This window comes from Nuphar pumila, chromosome 8 (genome assembly GCF_984573655.1).
Source record: "Nuphar pumila chromosome 8, dmNupPumi1.hap1.1, whole genome shotgun sequence".
NCBI lineage: Eukaryota > Viridiplantae > Streptophyta > Magnoliopsida > Nymphaeales > Nymphaeaceae > Nuphar > Nuphar pumila.
In genome coordinates this window covers 116,085,056-116,110,211 of record NC_143256.1, presented here as the reverse complement: position 1 = coordinate 116,110,211, position 25,156 = coordinate 116,085,056, and the positions used below count along the sequence as shown (strand labels likewise).

The following is a 25,156-nucleotide window of genomic DNA, read 5'->3' as shown; positions in this document are numbered from 1 at the left end:
AATTCCTAACAAATGGACCTTCCAATAATTCTACAGATTTGTGAAAGCACAGGAGAAGTGCCTCATTTATCTACATGAAGCTCACACTTAAGCTCGCCTCAATATGCTTCTATTTATGTCATAGGGACATGCCATTTTGGTGATGTCGCTGATGACATAAGGGGACACGTGGACACAAACTCTGACACGTACAAACAATTTTTAAACATTATTTTAATGTCGTAAAGTTTTATTTTAATAAAAATATGTAATTTTACATTTTAAATATAAAATTTAGTTTTTATTAATTATTTCATGTCCTGCTTTTTAAAAAAAAATTCAAACTTGTGAGTCGAAATCACATCACACGTCGTCGTGTCCAAGTGTCATTGTGACATAGCTTCTAATCATATATATTATATATATTTTTCTTGTTTTCTAGTTGAGCAGAGTTGTAGCAAGTTTCTTTTGATTATTATATTTTATCCAACATAATTGGATCCAGCTGCGATATTCTCTAACAGCGTGTTGTGGGAGTTCTTTTCCTTCAGGTGCTGGAATAAATGGGCCCACGATGAGTTCTGTGGGGGGAGACCCAACTAATCTTGTTGCCATTTACAACATGATGTTTTAATAGGAATCTAGGGCATCTCTCTCTCTCTCTCTCTCTCTATATATATATATATAGAATAATGCATTTCTTAGGCCTCATTTTTTGTTAGATCTCGTTAGGCCCTTTCAAAAATCATAGTTTTTTTTCACTTCTAACACCATAGATGTGATCTTTAGGTTTTGTTTTGTGGGAACCGGCTTTGGAACTCCAGAATCTGATCCATATACAGGTTTTTCCTGTGATCTAAAATCAATGGGTACGAAGGTACCAGTTTTTTCTAGCTCAGCAAAACATGTTTTTCGTCAAAAAAACATTATCCAAGAGTCCATTCTCACTAAATCAAGCATGGTAAACACATCTAGCGGATCAGATTCTCATATATATATATATATATATATATATATATAGTTTTTACTAGGCATGGCTAACACCAGTGGATGCTTATAAGCGAGTCCGGATCCGGTGCAATCACATGGCACAAATTTTGTGCATTAAGAACCTAATTGCCCTCCATCAAGTCTTGTTCCCACAAGCTTGTCCTCAAGATGGAGGGTGATCAGGTGTTTGTGCAATCATATTGCACCTGATGTTTTCACCTTATAAGCTAAGAGAAGAAAGAGCCACAGAAAGTGGGACCCAATCTTTTTTTTTAAAGGCAAGCAGGGGTTGGGTAGACCCCCACCAGTTACTATTCAAAGAGATGTGCACTGACAGCTTCTACCAATACGCTGAGCCCGAGCCCGAGCCCGAGCCCGCGTTAGTGAGTGGAACCACTCTTGAAACTTCTACCAATTGCTTAATTTTGTGCATTAAGCATTTAGCTTTTGGAGCGAAAATAGTAGTGGTTTTGACAAAATATTTTTTTAGATAAAAATAAAAAGGCAATAGCTTATATTGCGTTGTTTTATGACGAGACAAGTTTTTTTTAATCAAATTAATTAAGTTTAGAGCATATTTTTAGTAAGCAATGACAAGCAAATCCATTGGTTTAAATTAAGCAAAAAAAAACTCTTGCAAATACGTTCTTTGAAGTTCTTGGGATGATTAGGAAGATAAAATTGGCTAGGACTTGTCAATTCCAACATTGTGGTTATCAACCATAGTACAATCCATTGCGCTGGCTCAGCCTGCTGTACTTATGGTTGCTGTCCATGTTAGCATAAAACTTTGAGGGATTATCCCTCAACCCCAAGGAGTCGACAAAATCTAGCTTACACGGGAGGGTGACGCCCATGAGATTTGAATCTTGATTGCCCATCAAACGGTCTAGGCCCCATCCCACTATGCCAAACCCTAAAATAGGATAGGACGTGTCAATTACACTCTTGCTTGCTTAATGCATTAGAAAATTCAATTTCTTAGATGGTGAAAAATAGATGGCTCACTCATGAAACATCTTATTGTGATCAATTTTATTACCTACATGATTTAAAAGGTTGGTTATTGTTTTGGAGATTAGATCTATGTAAATCAAGTGGTACCACGATAAGCTATAGTTGTTCGGTACCTCTCTTTCTCTCTCTCTCTCTCACTCTCTCTCTCGAGAGAGAGAGGTAAGTGCCGGGCGCGTTTTTGTGCCTACCAAACTTTGAAAAGATTGTTTCTATTTTTTCTAAAATCTAACCATACAGATCTAATATACATGCTTGATTTTGTGGGAATCGACTTTTGGATCGCCCGATTCCAACACCAAATTTGATCTTTATAAGATTAAAAAATCAATAGTCTACAATTTCAAAAAATAATGAATGCTTAAAAATTCATTTTTTATCAAAAAAATATGATCCAAATGTGATTTCCTAGTAAATTAATCATGCATAACACATCTACAATGTCAAATTTTTAAAAAACAACCTGAAAACCCATATCCAAGCTCGATAGCGGTAGGCACAAAAAGTGTAAGGCACCTACCAATGATCCAATAGTCAATTTCAAGCAAATGGACAACACCAAATGCATCTCCAAGGTTAGATTTGCAAACAAACCTATGAAAATCTTGGTTCATATTAATTTACATATTTTGCTAGTTTGCATATTCTAGTTTTCCTAAGTAACTAAAATATGTAAAACAGTCAAATATGTAAAATTGGTATGCATTGAGATTTTCGTAGTTTTTTTTTTTTAAAGTTTACTGTATGAATGCGAGCTTGATGCATGGTTTTATAAAAACAAACTATCTAATTAGGATGAGTAAGAAGGATCTTTTAAGGCTTGAAAATCAATGACTCAATTTTTTTGTAAATATGCAAGCATAAAAAAATTTATTTCTTGATCTGATTACAATGGTCCAATAATCGATTCCAAGCAAACGGATCACACAAAATGCATATGTAGGGTTAGATTTGCAAACAAACCTATGAAAATCTTGGTTCATGCTAGTTTACATATTTTGATAGTTTACATATTTCAGTTTCCCTATATACATAGGAAACATATTTTTCGACAAAAAAAAAAACATGTTTTTATGATTCGGGAAAAACTGGTACCTCATAGCTATTGATTTTGAATCACCAAAAAAACCTGGATACATTCGGGCGATCCAAAAGCTGGTTTCCACTAAACAAAACCTATAGATAACATCTACTGTCTTAGACACGAGAAAAAATACCTAAAACTACGATTTTTAAAGGTGCCTAACGAGACTTGACAAAAAAAAGAGAGTCTAAGGAACACATTAATCACACACACATATATATATATATACAACCTTAAGTATGAACTATGCACGAACTAGGCTGAAAATTTCAGTAATTCTTCACCAATTTGACCCACATATATTTAGGGCACAAAAATCATTTTGTTAAAACTCTATCCTCCATCCGATCTCATAGATGCATTCAACATGATTGGTAATGATCACACTTTAGATCACATGTTCAGTTTGTTTTTTTTTTTTAAATGTAACAGCATGACTTTTTTGATACCTCTAAAAGTGTTGGGCTATTGATATTTCAAGCTCGCAAAAGCTTACACATCACAAACACATGATCAACACCCGTTTCTACTCGCTCAACTGTAGCGACTTCCCAAACATTGGACTGAATTTGGTTAAAGAGGGATTGAACAAAACCGATGCGATGTGGGGTTTCTATGCTCTGGCCTGGCCCTTGGACCCACCACGGACCCATGGCCATAGCTTGGCCCTTGACCAACTAGGGTTGTGAGCTCGCTGGACCCTGTCCGAAGCCCTATCTAATAAGAGCACCAAAATTACCGATACTTTTAAAAAAATAATAACAAATTACTTCTTAAAAATTAGACAACAACCTACCGAGCCTGGATTAGGCCCAGTTGATGTTCAAAAGAGTAATTTACAAAAAGCCACCTAATATATCAGCTATTTATGAAAAGCAGCTAAACATTTTATTTTACATTCAACCCCATGATTTTGCAAGTAAAAAATCTCGGAACAAGTTAAAGAATTATTTTTCACAGGAAAATATTGGTATATCTATGATTTAAAATTATATAAAAATATAAAATATATGAAAAAATTAAAATTAAAAAATATATAAAAGTTATAAATATTGTCTTATTAACATGATAATATCATGTTAAAAACACAATATTTTCAAAATAACTGAGATTTTTAAAATATCATATTTTCTCTGGATTACATCAGTTATTGAAAATCTCGTGATAAAAATCAGGAGATTTTCAAAATATGGCCGATACTAGTGATATGATCCGAACACAATATTTTTGTTTTTGAACAACTCATCTTATGTCATCTCAAGGTCTTTTGCTAAACAAATCAACAATGAGAAGTCCTTAGCAAAAGCTACATCAGAAATACTTGTGATTTTTAAGTTTCTTTAAAATGTTAATTATCACCAATAATTCATGAATCAAGAAGTTCTTAATTCTTAGTAGCCAGTCAAAAAGAAGTACTTATTAAAATCACAATAATTCAAAATATCGCCTTTTGCCCCCATATATCATGATTTCATTGCGATCTCAATGAGTTTTTTTTCTGTTTGCATTTTTAGCTTTTTATTTTTATTTTTAGTTTTATATGCATTGTTATTTTGACAATATATTTTCACAAAGACATGTTTTTTCAAATATCACGATTTTTTCCCTTTGTTTAGAAAAGCATGGGCGGACGAGATTTTTTTTTGAAAGGCAAGCCAGGGTTAGGCAGACCCCCTACAAGTTATACAACTATACCATTGGGTTTTGAACCTGCAACATCCCAACACAAGGTGATGTGCACTAGTTGCACATACCAGACAAGCGGCGCCCCCGTTGGTTGAACGCGATTTGCACAAATATCATGAGATTTATAAAAAAATCTCGCCGATATATCATGAGAAATTACTTGAAAGTTTAAAACGACAATTTCTTGCGAGATTTTCAAACCGTGACAAATATCACGATATTTATATTTTTTAAAATATATTTATCATGAAAAGCCCCGAGTTTTTTATTTTTAAATGTGTTTTATTTATATTTTCTTATAAAAATCATTTTTATATTTTAAAATTTATTTTTTATCCCCGAGATTTTGCAGAAAAAATGCTAGATTTATGAAAAAATTCAAATTCTCCGGATTTTTTTGCCTGCCGAGATTTTGCCGTTTTTAACTTTTATCACTAAAAAAAAACAAGTGCAACTAAGTTTCACAAAAAATGTAATGCTTCAGCTGATTGGGTGACTCATCTGACACAGCTTGTGGGCCCACATGTGTAATTAGTCCATTTCATTTGTGGAGCAATGCATTTTGTTTTCGGTTACAACCACTTATGACTTATCCTGATAAACAGGATACATGGGGAAAATGCATCTTGCTCCATAATGCAATTTCTCACATTATCTTGTTTATCTGGATAAATGGGTATTTTCCAAACACCACTTTAAGTTGTGTTTGGATATACCCACTTACTTGAAATGTGGCCACACACCCAGATGCCCAATCCAGCTCCATCCTAGGATGCAGGGATACAAACGGACAGGATATAGTTAGATATCTGATCCAAATCCAACATGTTATTTCCAGATTCAAATTATTTACAGTGAGATCCAAATGTTTTTTATAAGGATGTAAACTATTCGGATTTGGATTTGGATTTGGCCAATACCATATTTGACTAATTGGATGTTCGCTAATTAAATGGATTCTAACGCTGGAAAGCTCATACCAGATCAGTTTTTTTTTTGCATGTAAACAGATTCGGATATCTGTCAAATTCATATTTTTTTTTTCAGATTTGGTAGCAAAAATCAAAACCATATCTGCATCCTATCATAACCGGACATAGTTTTGGCTTACTAAATGCAACTAAACAGAGTAGGAGTCGAACCTGAGAAAAATGGGCCAGCACCTTCTCCCTAGACCCGATGCCACTCGGGCGACCCGGGCAGGTGTATGTCGGCTCCTAATTATTACGGGATCTAATTTGAGGGTAAGACAATAATGGTGGCGGTTATTAACTGCGATCGGAAAGCCACTAAAAATATTTAAAATAATATAAGCGACAATAATTGCGATTACAATATTAATCACACCTAACGGAGCGCCAAAAAAATGGCTCTGGCGAGCGCGACCGACGTCGGAAAGAGAGCCTTCTCCTGCCAGAGAACTTTTCCAGCGATGCGAATTCCGGTGAAAAATGACGGACATAGCATTCTTCCGACCTAGCTTCTTCGACACGCGACCGGAAAGCGATTGTGCCTTTTAGAGATTGCGGATTGTTCGCCGTTGGATTGCGCCGGAAGACGGAGAGGTGTCGCCGTTAGCGGTCTCCGAGTCTACGTCTGAGGTGATTTTACTCTTCGCTAACGTCTTCTGCCTTTTTTTTAAGACTTTGTTCGTTTCTTTCTGTTTCCGTCGGATTTCTGCCGCGATCGGAGAGTATCTCGATGGGAAAATCCCTATTTGTTATGGAATTCGCACTAATTTGTGTTTGGAGCGGTTAGGATTCCGATCAGAATGGATTTTCCTTGGATTTCTTTTCTTTTTCGATGATTTCGGGTTTCTGATCGAGTAATTCCTGCGTTTATCAAAATAGAAGGAAAAAGAAAGGTGGAAATTTGCTTATACTTATTTTTTTGTGCGTCGTTTTAATTTTCACGTTTCTGGTGCGATCTGATCGCTATGCAGTCACCGAAAATTTTCTGCAAAATTTCTTCAAATTTAGGGAATTTTTTTCTTGAATTTCTTGCTTTTTTTCCGCTAGATATTACGAATTTATTGGCGCTGTTCCATTCACGAGGGCGTTTTCGTTATTTTTGTGCGACCAATTTTCAGAATTGATTTTGGGGACACTTTCGTCATTAGTGCTTTGAGCCTGAGCATTTCAGTCAACGTGGAGTCTAGTTGGAAGCGTGTTTCGCACAAAAGGTGGCGGGTGCTTGACGCAACGTTGCCGCTTACTAAGACCCGAAAAGACGAATCTTTCACACAACTTTTTCATTAATGACGAAAAAAACGGGAGTCGCCCCAGTCCCCAGGCGTCTTTGGTTGTTACTAAGAGACGAAAATACCCTTGTATAGGCGTGCTTTGTTTCGGGAGAGTAATGTTTTAGTCAATTGGCAAAATGTTTATTCAATTTTAAATGACAATTATGTCTCGAATAAGGGGGGTTCTCGGCTCACATTGGCTTTTGTAAATAAGGCTCATGGCTTGGCTCATCAAGCTCTTTTTACAAGCCCGTCCAACCTTTCGACAAGCTGAGCCAAGTCGAGCCAATTGTCTCATTTCCCAGCTCACGAGTTGAGCCCAGCCAATGTGAGCCATGAGCTGATTGCCTCCTTTTTAAGACAAGCTTTCAATGAGTGAAGTCAAGCCAAGGCATGAGCTGCTGGCTTTTTTCTTTTCTTTTCCATATTTTGCCTGGGAAACGGCTTTTGGATATGAGACAACATGGCCATGTTGGCGGCATAAAATGCCAGGAGTAGGACCCTTACCCCAGAGCCTATGCTGGGCTTTGGCTTACTCAAGAAAGTAGCGTCCGCAGGAACCCCGCTCCAAGCTGCGCCTTAAATTCATGAAAAGGCTGCAAAGGAAACCTGGCGCCATCTCCGCTTTGAAAGATTTCCATTTCTGGTGCCATTTATTTTATATGATTGGCAAGAGAGTAAAATGCCAATTAATAAAATTGCATTATATTATAGTGGTGGTTGTTGCAAAATCAGTGGGCAAAACTGTCTTTGCGCCTCAGCTTTGCGCCATATATAGTGGTGGTGAAAATATGGTTTTGCGTGCAGGTGCGGCTACGGCGTCTGTAGGGGTTGGTGGCCATTGGAGAAGATGAAGTCCAGTATGGATGAGTACCAGGCGTTGGAGGAGATTGGGAGGGGAGCGTTTGGAGCTGCAATTCTTGTTCTTCACAGGAAAGAGCAAAAGAAGTAAGAATTTCATGGTTTTGGGTTTTATAGTTTCACTTTTTTTGCCATCTTTTATGTGGGTATTTTGTTTGGTAATGCGTACAATTCATTAGATAGATGAACCTTCTGTAGGACAATCGGGTTTTGTTCTTGGGAATCTGTTTCTTATGCTTTGTTGGCATTTTATGGCTTCGTTTTTTATTTCAGAATGAAAATTTTCATGTGGAAATACGTGCGTTTCAAATACTTTATTAGCAGTTTGTAACTTCCATAAGCTTGGACATTTTATATATATATATATATATATATATATATATATATATATATATATATATATCAGTAGAAGAAAAGATCAATATTATTTTTTGACGATGAGAGTGAGGTCACTGACACCAAAGCTCACCAGATAAAGGCACCCGCACACCCACTGAAAAGATCGATATTATTTAAAAATATGAAAAGCAACAAAGTTACATCAGAATAAAAACAGTGACCACACTAGGCAACATTATATGTTCTTTTGTTGCTTCTATGGAAAGAATAAAATATGTGACTTTAACGGAGTGGAGTTCCATGTGAAATTATTTTACAGTTAGAAAAAAGGCAGTTTACCGATTATTTTTCTCATATTACTCTCGGCTTATGGAGAACCTCTTTTATCCTATATAACAAATATCAGCGACATCTTGAAAATATCACAAATTTATCACGGTATTTTCAAAAGCAGATATAATGCCAAAAGTGCGATATTTTCAAAATATCACCGAGTTTTGAACATATCACAGTTTTATGGTGATATTAATCTGATAAAAACCCTTTTTTGACATTTTTATGCTAATTGTTTTCCTTATTTTATGTGTATTTCCTGTATCTATTCCATTTTTTTCCAAGAATTTTCCTTTGAAAAATCACATGTTCCGACATATGAAGAGATTTTTCCCGATAATGTGGTTTGTGGCAAAGGTTTTACTATATGAACTTTTTTTTAGTGGAAACGCCTTTATGTGTTCCTTTTATATAAAACCATGACTGAGAATTATAAGCGGCGGTTTCCTATTGATTTTATACATTTTAAGCATCTCTCTCTCTCTCTCTCTCTCTCTCTATATATATATATATATATATATATATATATATGAACCTTACACTTTCACACAACTCACATTGGATGCGTTTATTTCATTCAACAGTGGATGATAACCTGACTAGTCGGCAATGCAGAAATTCTCTAGTTTTTTTTGTGTGGTTAATTTTCTACTTTTTATTACAAAACACTCATGCGAGAAATTCTTTCCCCAGATATGTTATGAAGAAAATTCCCCTAGCAAGGCAGACGGAGAAGTGTAGACGTACTGCGCATCAAGAGGTATTTCATTCCTCAACTAAATGATAAAATGTATACTTGAATTGTTTGAAGTAAATCTCAACAATATGTAATAATTTGAAATCATTGGGTTGAAAACCATCCTTTCTTTTCAGGGAAAATTTTATTAGAGATCCACCTTTTGCTTAATATTCCAAAAGGAGTCATTTTTTAGTAGATGTTTCAGGACTCAACTTTTCATTGAAACTGCCAACCGGATGCCTGGAATTAATTTTTATGGCTTTTTTTTAATGATGAGAAAACCTGCTAGTGTAACTGCTCTAGGTGGGTTTGTAGTTTCTATCCAGTTGGATCGGCCCCCTTAGGTAATAGCCTTCTTAGTTCTTATCTACTGACAGGGAATCAATCGTGAGATGTCCAAAAGAGCATGGACCAATGTTGTCAGTATAGGTGCGAATCGGCCAGAAATCAATACGATACAAAGTTGATTCGGCTTCTAAAACTTTCCAAAAATGGTTGCAATAATTTTTAATATTTCAAATGTTATTTTAATAGTTTGTGACACGTGTTATTTTTTGGTTGAAATTGGCTGATTCATTTTGATTCAGATGTGAATCCGAATTCATCTGAATCGTTTTCAAAATGATTCAAGGCCCGATACGAAATTGTCAACATTAGCATGGACAATTACGTATGATGCTATGTAAGCTGGTGGTGGGCGAAGTTAATTTCATGGCCAAGCTCCATATAAAACATCATTTTATAATTTTTGGGTTGAAATTATATGGTAATATTTGCAGTTTAGGAATTTTATTATGCATACCTGACGCTTGGGTTACTCCAACTAAGGTCTCTATTTCAATTTCAGCAAAAATTGGGATCTCAAATGTCCTTTTAGAAAAATATGAGACTCGTTTTTTAGTATCAGGCAAAAATGAAGGGATACTAAATTGAAATTTGGGTTGTTTTGGGGCAATATAAATGTTAGAAAGCTTCATTTCTGAAACAAATGAAAAAAAAGAACTGCTATGGAGGATGACATGTTCAATCGTTGAATAAAACTCGGCTTTGATATTAGTCACTATTTTGTACGATTCTGCAAAATAAATCTAATTTTGGACATTTTAACTTTCCAAAATGGTATAGAACTCATATGGCTGGATGGTAGTTTGTAAATTCCGAGGAAAGTTCAGGTGCAACGTAATTGCACACTTTTGGTGTACTGCCGCACCTGACCACCCTCCATCTGCTGGGCCCACACCTGTCAGGCTTATCTAAAAGATGAAGGGTGATTAGTTGCAGCAGCACAATAAAAGTGTGCAATCGCATATTGCATCTGATCCTTTGGCAAATTCCATGTAGTCCTTCTATGTGACCAACTCTATTTATAAGCACGCTTTCGTTGATTAATTTTTTTTTATTCTGTTGTCAGATGGAACTGATTTCGAGGCTAAAGCATCCTTACATTGTGGAGTATAAGGAAGCATGGGTGGAAAAGGTAGGGCCCATTTGCATGTTAGGAAAATGGGATTTTCTGCGAAAATACCTAGGCACCCGTGCCATTTCTGTAGACCTCGCAATGCAACACAAACATGGGAGTTCCTTTCCTTGAGGAAAGTGGCTCCCATTTTTACATGCTTGGACCCCTTTCCACAGATTCAGTTCCCCGAGGCGGGGGAGGGGGATGTCCATATTATATCCGGTGGCGACCAATGTTATCAGTACCGGTGCATATTGGCCAATACACATTGTATCGGTCACATCTTATCGGCAGATAGTCAATACTATTGAATCGGCTATTTTTTAATAAATGCAAAAAATACTAAAAATAAAATTTTTAATATTATTTTAATAGTTTTAACACGTTTCATGTTATGATTGACAAGTAATACATTTTTATCATTTTTGGCTAATACAGAATGATTCACTGGAGTATCGGTATCGGCCTATACAGCTGAATCGGTAGCCAAACTATTCACGGCCGATACCGATACTGACAACATTGGCCGCACCCCTTCTTCTGTGACATGCGAACACCCCCTTAAGGCTCACTTGAAGCTCTGGAAATATCAGTTGATTTTTCAAAAGTCAAGATCGGGCTTGTAGACCAAACAGCCCACTTTACTTGGGAAGGGTCCATGATTCTCTAGTCTTGTTAGTCTGCGTTTGGATGGAGGGGAAAGGTGACTGCTGTTTCCATGAACATGTAGAAGAAAGTTCATGTTTGGAAATGAATTTTCCTACTGAAGCAATTGCAGGGTAACTAGGCCCAATTAGTTAGAATCATTCAAGTTTGTTTGTTTATCTGAACTATTACGTCGGTCGTTTTTAATGGTTTGTCCCAATTGGTTTGGTCTATAGCCGAGATAGCCAAAAAAAATGACCCCCTAACAGTGTCTCCTTTATTCTGCCAACTTGGGTCACTTGATTCTCAAGGTGTTACACTAATGAGCTGACACCTTTTTCTGTTTGTCACCAGGGTTGCTGCATATGCATAGTGACGGGCTACTGCGAAGGGGGTGATATGTGCGTTCCATTTTATGCTTTACGTTATAATATGCTTCATATGCTTTCTTTACAAACATCTCCTTAATTAGGTTCAAACGACACTTCAATTTTCCTGTTTAGGGTTTAGAGTTTAGGGTTTAGGACAATGAGTTCATGAACTTGCTAACGTTGAGCAGTGCCCAAGAGTTCATGAATCCCCAAGATCAATGATATAGCCGTGAATGAATTCAGGAGCATGTAATTTTTTCCATCATCCCACTGTTTTCAAATCGAAGATATCAAACTTTTAGGTAAAATGAGCGAGGTCACACAATATTAGGTAATTGAACCAGCTTAACATGTCATAATTTTTTTTTTTTTTTTGGGGTTTCAGGGCTGAAATGATAAAGAGAGCAAGGGGAAATCTGTTTCCTGAAGAGGTACGTATTCAGAGAATGTCACAAACGAATCTCTTATTGATGTTATCTGTCCTTTCCAACTAAGTAGATGAGCCTGTTTGCATGACCCCCACTTGAGCCCTAGTTAGGGGAAAACATATTCTCAGGGCAGAGTGAAACGGGCTTGAGTTTGGGAGCGTTTTGCTGTTCCAGACCTAGTTAGGGTTTAGGGTTTAAATGTTCTGAGGTCTTTTGTTTGACAAAATAATTGAAAAGATTTAATGGTAAACGTAACAGGTAACAGCTACACTGTTATCGTTTAGAGGGCCTATGGGCAGCGTTTACTTGAATGATTGGATGGGCAGCTTTTACTTGAGACCAAATTCATATAATGATTGGATTTACATTGCAGCTGAATGTTAAAGCCTCTCTCTCAATCATGCAAGCACATGAAAAATAGAAAAGAAACACATAAAAAACAATATGAAGCGAAGGTGCAAGTAAATAAGAAATAACATGAACACAAGTATAAAACGACACAAACCAACATACAAGCTTGTTGTAAATAGATTATTATTTTTTAATATTGAAAAATAAGAAGTGAGGACAAAGCGAGTGAGAAGTGATAAGAAGTAGAGAGAAACTTTAAACCAAAGAGAATTGATTTAGAAAATGAGGAAGCGAACTTCCGTTGAAGGGAATCGAGTTTCCAGGTATCCCAAAGCTTCTTCCCTTCCTATCTAAGAAGCGAAGAATTTTTCCGTTTCTTAAGCAAGCTTCCTCATGTAACAAGAAGCCTTAGGTAACTACGGTCTAATGTTTCGTTGCTGCTTTGATCACCAGAAGCTCTGCAAGTGGTTGGCGCAATTGCTGCTTGCGGTGGATTACTTGCATTCCAACCACGTCCTGCATCGAGACCTGAAGGTAAATCTTTTCGAAGTGTCGCACTCAAATCATTGCTTGTTGAGCTTGCAAGAAAAATGGCCAACGGTGGTCCATGGGAGCCATGTTGGTATGAATGAACCATGGGGCATCTGATGACCTGGAAGGACCACCAACCGCATGCAGTGTTTGGTAGGGTAGGTAGGAAGCCCCCCAATCGGCCAGAAAGAAGCAATTCATGCTTAGTTTCCTGTCCAGTGCTTTTGCATTCCTTAAAGCAACAGCATCAACAGCATACTCAAGTTCAATCGACACCTAACATATCTTTTGGTCAATGCAGTGCTCTAACGTATTCCTCACAAAGGACAATGACATCCGGCTCGGTGAGTGGTTTGATCTCCAAGAAATTATTCCTATTACCCAGTTGGGACTCGTGTTTAGGTGCTCGGACAGGGCTCTTATGGGGCGTTTGATTGCCACGGGTCTCCAAAGAGATCCACGCACATGTGGATCAAGGTGTGGGGCCCACACCTTTTTCTGCTGACCCATCTTCATATCCCTCTTAAATCTTATGATGCAAGTTGTTTTAATCAAATCTGAACTTATTGATAGAAGTCGATTTAATAAGAATAAACTATTTTTATATGTTTTTTAAATCACAAAATTTTTGTGTTTTGTCAACCATTGATTTTTTAAATCACCAAAAAGTCCTGCATACAAGTCAGGTTTCAGCAATTTAAATGTCAAATCTTCACTAAATGAATGACGTGTATTACATCTATGGAGTCCAATTTGATCAAAAGAACTTGTATCAATGAAATCCCAGGGAGGAGTATGAAGATAGGGATCCCATGGGGGATGAGTGGAACCGATTTGTTCAAAAAAAAGATCTCAGATGGGAGGATCTCCTCATTTTAGGCAATTTGTGCCCCTAATCCATGGATGTCTAGTTCCATTGGGGGGAGGGTGGGTGTCGGTTCACACTAGAGATCCTCGGATCTCTGGTATGAGATGCCTAGAACCTCGGATACGAAGGATTCAATTGCACCCTTTGGCTAGAAGGGATCGCTTAAGTGATCTGTTATATGCCATCAACCAATCACATGACAGCAGTCCATGGGCCCCACAACAATAGAATGCAGGGCCACTCAAAATGCCGTCATGCAGTTAAGCAATCCTGTGATCTCAAGTGACCCTTTGGCAGCGGGACGGATCAAGGCCATTTTTGTGTGGGGCACACAGGATCCAACCTTCCTCCAAACTAAAGGGTGCTAGATCCTCATATCTGAGATTCTGGTTAATTTTCATATGATGGCAAACAACCTAAATTGTGATGAGGACATCACCTCTACCTGAATAACCTAATTTGGTTGATCACTTTGACTGATTATAACCGCACTTTATTCTCTCATAAAACAGGTGATTTTGGCCTTGCAAAGTCTCTCGTTGCAGATCGCCTCGCATCCTCTGTACGTGTATCTTGTTGAGTTTTCAAACTCAATTGTTTTCTATATAACGGATGCTCTTCCAGTGGGAAGATTACATCTAGTATCAAGTCTCAAGTGGTTTTACCAAGTGGATCCGATAATCCAATTGTTTCGAAACAGTTTCGGTTTGACAGAGAACAAACTTGGTTCAGCGAGTGAGTCAAGTGATCAGTCAAGATTTGGATTTGACACTGGGACTGACTTGCGGGCCTCGGCCAAGCATTTTTCCTTATAGCAGCTGGAAACTCATGGAGCATAACCATGGCTCCTCTTAACCAACATCCAGTATCTCAAGTTTTAGTTTTAGTTGATGCCTATTCAGTTAAAACACCGCCAGGCCAAGTTTATAAAATTTCCATTCTTACTGCTAACAGAATTGTTCATGGTTATATTTATGTAGGTTGTGGGCACTCCCAACTACATGTGTCCAGAACTGCTTGCAGATATTCCTTATGGTTTTAAATCAGACATTTGGTCACTGGGTGAGTACCTTTTGGTGGACTTTTCTGACGTGTGATGTTTACTATTTGCATGTTATTAGCAAAACCTTAGTATTTAGGAGAAGGGTTAGTATTTGGTGCTATTGAAGGCCAAAACTATTGAATATAAATCACTTCTTTTCAAATTTTTAGGTTTCTTTTGTAGATTGAACCTTAGCGATGTGATCTACAAGGTTTATTTAGTAGAAAATGAGTTTTGAATCATGTGATTGTGGCATGTAAGCAGGTTTTTTAAGGGTTTCAAACATCAACAGCTCACAATTTACTGAAATTTCACAACTCAAAACTAATATTTTTAGATGGAAATAATATAATCCAAGTTTTGGTCCTTAGCAAACAAACCATACCGAACACGTCTATGTGGTTATACTGAGTGAGTTGATAAAGCTTGAGCCTGTGATTTCCAGCTCAATAGTCCCGTGCCTTCAATAACACCAAATATTAACCCTTAAGAGAACACATTTGCAATTGCATCATTCTTTTTCCTTAAATCTCAGGCTGTTGCATGTTCGAGATGGCCGCACATCAATCCCCATTTAAAGCTTCAGTAAGTAACTGCAGACAAATCTTTTTGATGTTCTTTGGCTGGTCAGACCATTCTCTTTCATTTGAAATTGAGCAAACCTCTGCTCTATATCAAAGTTTGCAGTTCAGATTTAGGAAGCATCTTTAGCATTTTGGGCAATGATCTAATCTCATGTTTTTGATTTGCGAAGAAACCATGGTCACACAGAATCAGAAATGTAATAAAATCTGACACAACATATTACAGTGCATAACTGATTCTGTTATACTCTTTGACTAAGCTGGGTCTCTTGCATGACTCCAGTCGGTTCACTAGTTATTTAGGCTTAGTTTCATTCTATCCGTCCTCAAATACATTTCTTTTGGTGGTAACAGGATATGGCTGGGCTACTGAGCAAGATAAACAGATGCTCCATTGCTCCACTCCCCAACATGTATTCTTCTTCCCTGTAAGTGTTCACATGTTAATAGAAAATGTCTTAAAAGTTCAGCTGTTTCTATAAAAACTGTCTGGGACTAATAACTGGTCCGACTCCATTAGGGCCTGAGCACAAGTTTCTACCTTTCAGTGTGTTTGATTGTGGCCCTACTGAAAGACTTAACTGGTTGATTTTGAGTTTCAGGAAGAAACTGATAAAGAGCACGCTGAGAAAGAATCCTGATCAGAGACCAACAGTAAGCTTACATTGTCCTGCCATCCTATAGATGCACTTAAGATCCAATATTCTTATACTTGGAAAATTATAGGCTGGAGAACTACTGAGACACCCTCATCTGCAACCATACATCTCCAAGTACTGTTGTCCACTCCCTCCCTCCCTTCCCAAGACAAAAAATGCCAACAATTTGCAACGAAGACTAGCTGGAGGTAGTTCCAGCAGCTACTCAAGCAGTGGCAGAGACAGTACCGGTCGTCACTGCGAAGGCGAGGACGTGGAGCCGAATGATGATGCTTCATCCCTTATGGTCACAGTTCACAAACAAAGAGAAGATGAGACCTCAATAGAAGCAGCAGCACTTGGCACACCTTGTGGTCACCTTGGCAGTGAAGCTGCTGGTACTAGCATCCATAGCCAAGCAAAGAAGCTTAACACAGAGGATCCTACAGGTGCAACTGTGGGCGACACAGCAGTACTACGTCTCTGTGGCTCACAAAGAAGGATGAATGCTTATATTGAAGGAATTGATATGCCTGCTTATGACAGGTCATCCTGGAAGAGTTCACTGAACAATATGAAGTCAGAAGCACATAGCGTGGGTACACCCAATGGTGACATGTTGGGCTTTCACAGAAGAGGAGAGGAAGAAGCCAAAGAAGAAGAAGAGACAAGTGTTAGTGGCACATATGAAAGCTTCTATCAGCAAAGGGCTGATGCTTTGGAGTATCTGCTTGAGGTGTGTGCAGAGCTGTTTGAACAAGAGAGACTTGAAGAGCTTGCTGGCATTCTGAGACCGTTCGGCCCAGATGTTGTCTCGTCTAGAGAAACAGCACTCTGGTTGACGAAGAGCATCCGAAAGACAGGGGACGGCATTCATCAGTAGCACCACATCTAGAGATATATCACCAAGGGGAAGTCGATCCAACTCACCTTGAATCAAGCACAGGTGCAACTCCATATCTGCTGTGCTCAGATGGATGAGTTGAGAGTTGCGTAGGCTTGCCTGTCAATCAAATATGGGCAGACTGAATTGCTGCAATTTCGAATTCCAATACAAGAATATGATATGAGTTAAGCAAGGCACTTCCTCTCTCTAGCAGATTTTGTATTGCGACCAATAAGAAGGTGATTTCCTTTTGTTGTGTACAGTAAGCACATGAAAAATGAAAAAAGCAAATATTGTTTTGGTGGAAATGATAATATTAAGCTCTTTGGCTTGATACTCCCCAACTGATCAACATTTTTTTTCTAGTCAAATAAATTTTGGACCCCAAATTTGGTACTTTTTAGGAAAACAATTGTAGTAGACACCTCTATGCAATTTGAAGACCAGAAAAGAGAAATATTTTCTTTCAAGGCCTTAAGCGTGTGCCCCAAGGGGTTTGTTGTAGTGGGATGGGGCATAGACCTACGCCACAGGCAGGTGGTTTAGGTTCAAATCGCATGAGTGTCACCCCTTGCGCAAGCTGAAGCCTGGTGACTCCTTAAGGGCAAGGATCTCATCCTTTGACATAGGATATAAGTGATCCTATGTCAATCCTAGCCCTCCACCTGTTGCATCTGGATGGCTAGGACCAGTCCACATCCAGGCAAAAATATGAACCAATCCTAACCACGACTAAGCTTGAGTGTAGGATGGAACTCATCCTAACAAATAATGGGGATCCGTATTCCGGTTCTAGCATGGTTTTAAAAGGATATAGTTTTGCTTTAAAAACTTAGTCCTTTAATCTCTCGGGGTATACCTCAAAAGCTTAAGCCTCTTTAGCAAGTAAGAGGCCTAAGCCCCAGAGAGCAGATCAGGTGATCCGTCAAATCACATCTTCACCGTCCATTGTTTCATCCCACGAGGATGCAATGTGGACGGTGAGGATGCCAAATAATTTTCCTTAAAGTGATTTGGCAGATCACCTGATCTGTTCTCTTGAGCCCCTAGAATTAAAAGTTAAAACCACTTAAAAAATGAGATTTTTATTTAAAGTCATACGCACTATAACTATTCTCAACGCTTCTTGTCTGCTGCAAATAAAGTAATTAAAAACATACAAAACATCTTAAAGCACAAATGTGATACTTCCCTTTTGTAACATGGCTAGAATGTACTAACTACAGTGAAGAAGCAAATATAATAATGGCTGGATTTTTAACTTGGGATCCATGGATCTCTCAAGTGATCCCTTGTGTGCCACAGCCAATCACATAACATTTTGAGTGGGGCCTGCATTCGCGGCCATGTTGATTGGTTGATGGCACACAAGGGATCACTTAAGAGATCCCAAGATCCTCTCTATGATTGCATAAAAATGTATAGCCGTTTAGCTTTATAACATTATTTAATTAAAAATAAAGAATTAACAACCTATAAGGGGACCATATTTGCTATAGTCGTTTGTAAGTACAAATGTTTTTTTATTTTTATTTTTTTCATGAAACTAACCTTACAGATCTACAGGTTTTTTGAGTGGGAATTGGTTTTTAAATTATCTAATTACTACACGTATGCAGGTTTTTATAATTCTTAAATCAATGGCCTACAATGTGTGATATTTTTTCGAAACATAAAATCATGTTTTTCATTGAAGAAACATGATTTAAAAGCCAACCCTCACTATTTTATACATGCTGAATCATCTGTGAGGTCCAATTGTATAAAAAAAACTTGCCCCATGGAGATCCATGTACTCATAAACGTCTGCAATAAACATTACTCCCATCTATAAGAAACCACTAGAAATGGGTCGAAGTTCCATGTAAAAATTCTTCTCAAATTGAATGACATACGATAATGTCTCTAGCAGTTCAATTTTTTAGTAGTATTTAGTTCCAAAACATTAAGGAATAGAAGTGTTACTCTTGTGGCTTTTTACGTTTATTGGGATTTATTTTAATGGTAAAAATATAAATTAAAAATAGCACCTAACTTTTTGGCACAATGCACTATTTCAGTTGATATTTTAATTTTTGAAAAAAACACCGATCATTTCGTTTTATTTTATTTTAATAGGCAAATTTGGGTAACCCTCCATGGGATTTGAACCCGAGACCTAGCTCTCAATTATGACAGTGTACCTAACCATAATCCAGCTATCTCACTCAATTGCCCCACGAAAATTTTGTTCATGTAGATCGAAGACAAACTTTTTTAGAAATTAAATGAACCTATGTTGGGTTAATACAAAAATATTACCATTAGAATATAATCTTGGTCTTATATGCTGGCATGGCATGTGTTAGGGTAGTTTATTATTTTGGTTTTGATTTGACATGTTTCCCCTTACTTTGGTTCTATCATTTTCTATTTATTTTAAAAAATGTGTGGATATCTAAATCATCTGAATTTAGGTCAGGTGCAGTTGGGACCCACAACTCACAGGCTATGTCTGAAAAAATGGATGGTGGTCAGGTGCAGTGACACATACATTTTGTGCAATGTGATTTCACCTGATCCAGCCTCAGATCGCCTCAACAAATTTTGTCCAATGGGTTAGCCCACAGAGTTTTACAGCAAGTAGAGCCAGTGCAGTGCGAAAGAATGAAAGAGAGAGAAAAGATCTCATGATAAGTTAAAAAAAATTGTTTCCACCAAATATAAAAAATATATATAAACTTCAAACTATAAAAGATATAAATGAAAAAAGTACTATCAATCATTGTTTACATTTAGAATGATGGCACAGTGCAAAATTTAGTGACCATTTTTTATCAACCTTGGATAAATTGGATCCAGATTCATCTCTACGCCGTTGGATTGTATTTGAAAATATGAAAAATTATGGGAAATTTAAAAGACACACACATATGAGCACTTAATGGATTGGCTTTTAAGTTGTTTGAATGTGATTGTATTTTTTGCAAGACATTTTTAAAGGGTCGGTAATATCTAAAACCGTCATTAATGGAGTTGATTTTTTTTTCTCTTTTATGACAGAGAAACTGCAACCGGGATTAGAGACCTAGCCGCACTGATCTTATAGCTTGCTATCCCAACTATCGCCTTCTTGGCAACCTAACTTTCTGTCAGCGTCCCCTCAACCAAGGGATGGGAATGGGTTTGATCTGGAACAACTAAATACATGGAAGAGTTGGATCTGGAACAGCAAAAAATTACAAAACCTCCATCCTGGATTCGACCCATTTGCAACCGTACCTCAATCCCTAAAGGGCTTTTAAAAATTACAAGTATGCTAGCTATGCAGGGGTGTCAACTGGTCCGGTTTGGTTCAGAGCTAGGTGGAACCAGACTTGGTCCCAATTTTTGGGATATGGTATTGGGTACAGACCCGAGTCTAATTGGACCCACCATAAGAAAAACCATACCCGATAAAACCATATATATTTTTTTTTACATTAAAATTTCACAAACTATACCCAGGCCCATGTATTAATCGGACCTTTGGGTCTGGACCTGGGTCTTAATCGTGTCTTCATATTTATCGCCGTAAAGGGTTTGGTTCAGGTCTTGTCTGGGTAACCCAGATCCATTGACACCCCTAGTAAGTTACAATTTAATTTTTAATATATACATGCCCAAACAAATAATTAATTACATTCATAGAACACATATCGATCTCATTTAAAGAATATAAAAACAAATTTTTTGGTACGGGCTACCCTTGTTTCTGCTTTTATATTATTTATATATGATTATGATTATGATTATGATTATGATTATGATTATGATTATTATCGGCTAGGCAGGTTGGCCTCCATGACATTCGCTTTTACCCATATATTGACTGGGCTCATTTACTTCAGATTCGGCTTGGATCCTGTCAGATCTGGTCTGAAATGCAAACAGTAGATCCAAATCTGGATCTGAATCTAGATCCGAGGATGTTAATATGAATCTGAATCCGAAATAAGTGTGGTAATACTGGATCCAGAAAAAATAGAACAAACAAACTATTTACATGGTAAAAATGCGTTTGGATCGGATTTTGATTAGGATCAACTTTAGATCTAACTTTAATTAAATGCTGATCCAAATATGACCCAAATCTGAAATAGATCATATTGAACAGACCAGAATTAATCCGTATCTGAAAAAACATGTCGGACTCAGATCAAAAGTTGCACATATAGGCCAAAATCTGGTACCCGAACCCATGTCCACCTGCATATACAGGTTAGAGTCCTTTTTTTTTCCGCTAGGTTAAGAAAATAACGTCCCCCAAAATCACTGTCCATAGATTGACATCCCTTCAGTTGGAAAAATTCTACCCTGCACACTGGGGAATACACTTAGCTTTGGACCTTGCTGTGAGAGACGCCCGCCCCCTGTGAGTTTCGAACCATGGCCGTCCCACGTTCGGTGACAAACCATGGGTGTCCCTAGCCAGGAAGGTGGAGTGCCTGAGTCATTAATTAAATTATAAAATAAACCACCGCGGGGTTGCTGGCTGGTCAGCAGAGTGGTTGCCAGGACTTTGAGATGAAGACACCGGATCAAACCCCGGGCACGAGTGTGTCCATAGCAGTAAGTCTGGGTGATCGTGGAGCTCCACCCGGAATTTTCCCTCGCTTAGGCAGGACAGGAGTTTCTCGTCAATATATATATATATATATATATATATATATATATATATATATATATATATATATATATATATATATATATATATATATATATATATATATATATATAAACTAAAGTGATAAACAAATGGAATTCTTAATCTAATAATGGGATACTCGAACAGAGCTTTATTGTTGCACCAGCATGAATGAAACAAACAGATCCAAGTTACAAATTGTTCACGTCCAAAACAAATCTTAAGGAAAAGGAGATGAAGAATTACATGACTCTTATTTCATCCTCAAGACCATTGTTTTTCTTTTTCTGTGCCTTCATCTTCACACTTCCTCCTCTTTGATGAGTGCTGTGAAGTTAAATTACTGCAGGTAGAACGCGAAGAAAGACAGGAGAGAGGCTCCTACTAGAGACCCCATGACAGGCGCAACATTCATCGATCCGCTGGTGGGTGACGGCGCCGGCGCGCTGACATCCCTGGCGAGCGCAGAGGTGGCCGCGGCAGCGGCGACGAGGAGGGCGCAAGAGATTTTCCTCATGTCCATGTTTGGGAGATGGGAAAAGCTCCTGCGCGGGGAAGAGAGAGGGTGTTAGAGAAATGAAAAGCTCTTTGTGATCTCTAGCAGGCCTGGAGGAAAAGGGAGCCGGTGAGGGGGTTTTATACAGGGAATGCATTCCAATTTCGGGTGGTTGTGACCGCAGAGGTGTCCTTACGTGCTTGCATGGCGCCAATCAAAACGCAACGGCGACCATGCAATATTGCACCATGACCGATTCTCTAGGAGGAGGGGGCTTCCCTTATTCCTGCAGATTGTCAACTTTTAAAACAATAGGTATCCGACTCTTCTTTTATCTCTCAAACCTATCTAATAAGAAACATTTATCAGTTTTTTGGTATTTTTTTAAATTTTAACCTTACAGATGTGATCTATGTGCTTGTTTTTATAAGAATCGGTTCTTGAAACATTTGATTCCATGCATGAATATGTTTTTATATGGTTTCAAAAAATCAACGGTCTACAATTTCATAATTTTTTGAGGCTCCAAATACCATTCTTTTCATCCAAAATGCATGATCCAAGTGCCAATTTCTAGTAAAATAAATCAATCATACTGAACACATAAGTAAGGTCAGAATTAAAAAAAAATACTGAAAATCCGATAAATGTTTCTTGTTGGGTAGGTTTGAGATGATTTGTTTTCATTTTCACACACACACATATATATAGGGCATTTTGTATGCAGCGATGCTGCTGCCACTGACAGCCATCCATCTCAACATTTCTCAAGACAGAGATCACGCCCATCTCGAGAAATGCCAAAACAGGGTGGCTGTGTGGGGCTATGCATGTTGCAGCATAGCTGCATATATATATATATATATATATATATATATATATATATATATATATATATATATATAGAGAGAGAGAGAGAGAGAGAGAGAGAGAGAGAGAGAGAGAGAGAGAGAGATTGGTCCCTCCTAATACCTTATGGTGCCGAGAAGAATAGAGTTTTAATTTTCAATGTTTTAACATATATATGTTTGAAAAATCAAATCCCAACAAATGCAATCTCGACAATTTATTTACTGTAAAACCATATGTTAGATTAGAGTCTTTTTCATTTATATATACTTATAAAGGAATCTAAAATCAACGATTCATATGGCATTTAAATTTTATAATAAAAACTTAAGCAAGTCACATTTTTTTGGCAGATTTTGTTAGGAAAGTTTTAAAATATTGAATCTTGATGATGTTGTTTACTACCAAAAGTGTTTTGAAAAAGTTTAGTCCTATATCTAAGAGAGAAAAGTTTTCAAGAGGTTTAAACAGAGAGTTTGTTATCTATTCTTTACTTTGGTAAGCCTTGAGTCTTTAGGTGGATTGCGGAACGTTCGCGCACACATGCACACACGCACGCGCGTGTGTGCGCAAGGGCGCAATGTGGTTTTTTGATGGCACACTTTGCACTTCGCACGCTCGCAGTGGTGCGAGGTGCAAATGTCCGTTTTGGATTTTCGGTTTTGAGATATCTGGCTGTTTGAAAGGTTTTAATAGCATTTATATTGAGTTTATGGCGTTTTGTGATTGTTGGACGGTTTTGAAGGCCTTTGATTGACCGTCAAAGGTGGGTGACCGTTCAAGGACCTTTTCGTCCTATTTTCAATCCATCTGGATTATGGCCATTAATCTCATTTATCTCAAAACGTTTTGGTTTTTCTCACAAGTCTATAAATCTCTTCCTTTTCCATCTTTTGAATTATCAAAATTTCTGACTCTTCAGTTTTCTTCTTTCTTTCTTCCTGATTTGGCTTGCAGAGTTCATGTGTGGGAGAGGTCATCTGTTCTTGCGAAGCAGTGACTCTCTTGAGGTTCAAGCCTAGTTGTATCCTGGGAACTCAGTCGTAACAAAACCCTTTTTCGCATCTTCGGAATTCCTGGAGTGGGGCGATAAAAGTTCTAAAGATAGCGATCTTAAGAACGTGCCTCTATGCTTGAGATCTCCTTTCTCAAATTCTTTTTCTTACAAGGTTGGAGTAACAATTTTAGAACTTCATTACGGCCTCTGGTTCAACATCCAACTCCATCAATCTGCTTAGCTGCGACCTTGAAAAACTAGATCAATTTGATGGGTCAAACTTCAAGCGGTGGCAATCAAAGGTCTCTTTCTTACTGTCCGAGCTGCATATTGACTATGTTCTAAAAAAGCCCTGTCCCACTGTCGCTGCTCAAGAAGTTGAGACAGAAGAACAGAAGAAAGAGCGAGAGAAGTGGCATACTGACAACTACCTATGCAAAAGGCATATCCTGAACACTTTAGTCAATTCTCTCTTTGACCTATATTCACCATTGGAGTCGGCTGGAGAGTTGTGGAATACTCTCGAGATCAAGTACAATGCAGAAGATGCTGGTAACAAAAGGTTTGTCGTAGATCAGTATGTTAATTTTTCTATTGTTGATGATAAGCCTATACTTGCTCAAATTCATGAGATGCAAATTCTGACCTATAAGATCAAAAGAGAATGTATGTATCGTGATGATGACTTCCAAGTTGTTGTCATCATTGGAAAACTGCCGGATTCCTGAAAAGAATATAGGAATCACCTAAAACATAAAAAATGAGAAAATTACTTTAGATGGTCTTCTTAAGGACATCTGAATTGAGGAGGAGACTCGTCTTCGTGACAAAAAGAATTCGAGTCCTAAAGAAGGTTATCCTAAAGTGAATTTTGTTAGTAACAAGGGTGGCAAAATCATGAAAACTCAGAAAATAAAAAAGAATTTTGTGAAAGGGAAAAAACCAACTGATAAAAAGAAAATTAGTTGCTATGTTTGTGGCAAGTTTGGCCATTTTGCTAGAGAATGCAGAGAACGGAAGAGGACTGGTCCTAAGCCAAATGAGTCAGAAGAGAGGCTTGTTGTTGTAATCTCTGAAA

General features: G+C 37.7%; 1 protein-coding gene and 1 long non-coding RNA gene across 2 annotated transcripts; both read left to right on the top strand.

Annotated features, from left to right (window-relative positions):
- Positions 1-6,138: 6,138 nt before the first annotated feature.
- LOC149830333 (uncharacterized) lies at positions 6,139-9,368 on the top strand. Its single transcript, XR_016433659.1, has 3 exons — positions 6,139-6,354; positions 7,803-7,943; positions 9,222-9,368. It is a non-coding gene; the product is annotated as an uncharacterized LOC149830333 (long non-coding RNA).
- Positions 9,369-10,691: 1,323 nt separating this feature from the next.
- On the top strand, positions 10,692-17,067 carry LOC149830332 (serine/threonine-protein kinase Nek6-like). Its single transcript, XM_090015427.1, has 11 exons — positions 10,692-10,744; positions 11,726-11,772; positions 12,128-12,173; positions 12,975-13,055; positions 13,354-13,396; positions 14,433-14,482; positions 14,901-14,982; positions 15,498-15,547; positions 15,901-15,974; positions 16,149-16,200; positions 16,273-17,067. Coding segments are annotated over exons 2-11 (1,275 nt in total). The 5' UTR covers positions 10,692-10,744; positions 11,726-11,770.
- The last annotated feature ends 8,089 nt before the right edge of the window (positions 17,068-25,156 follow it).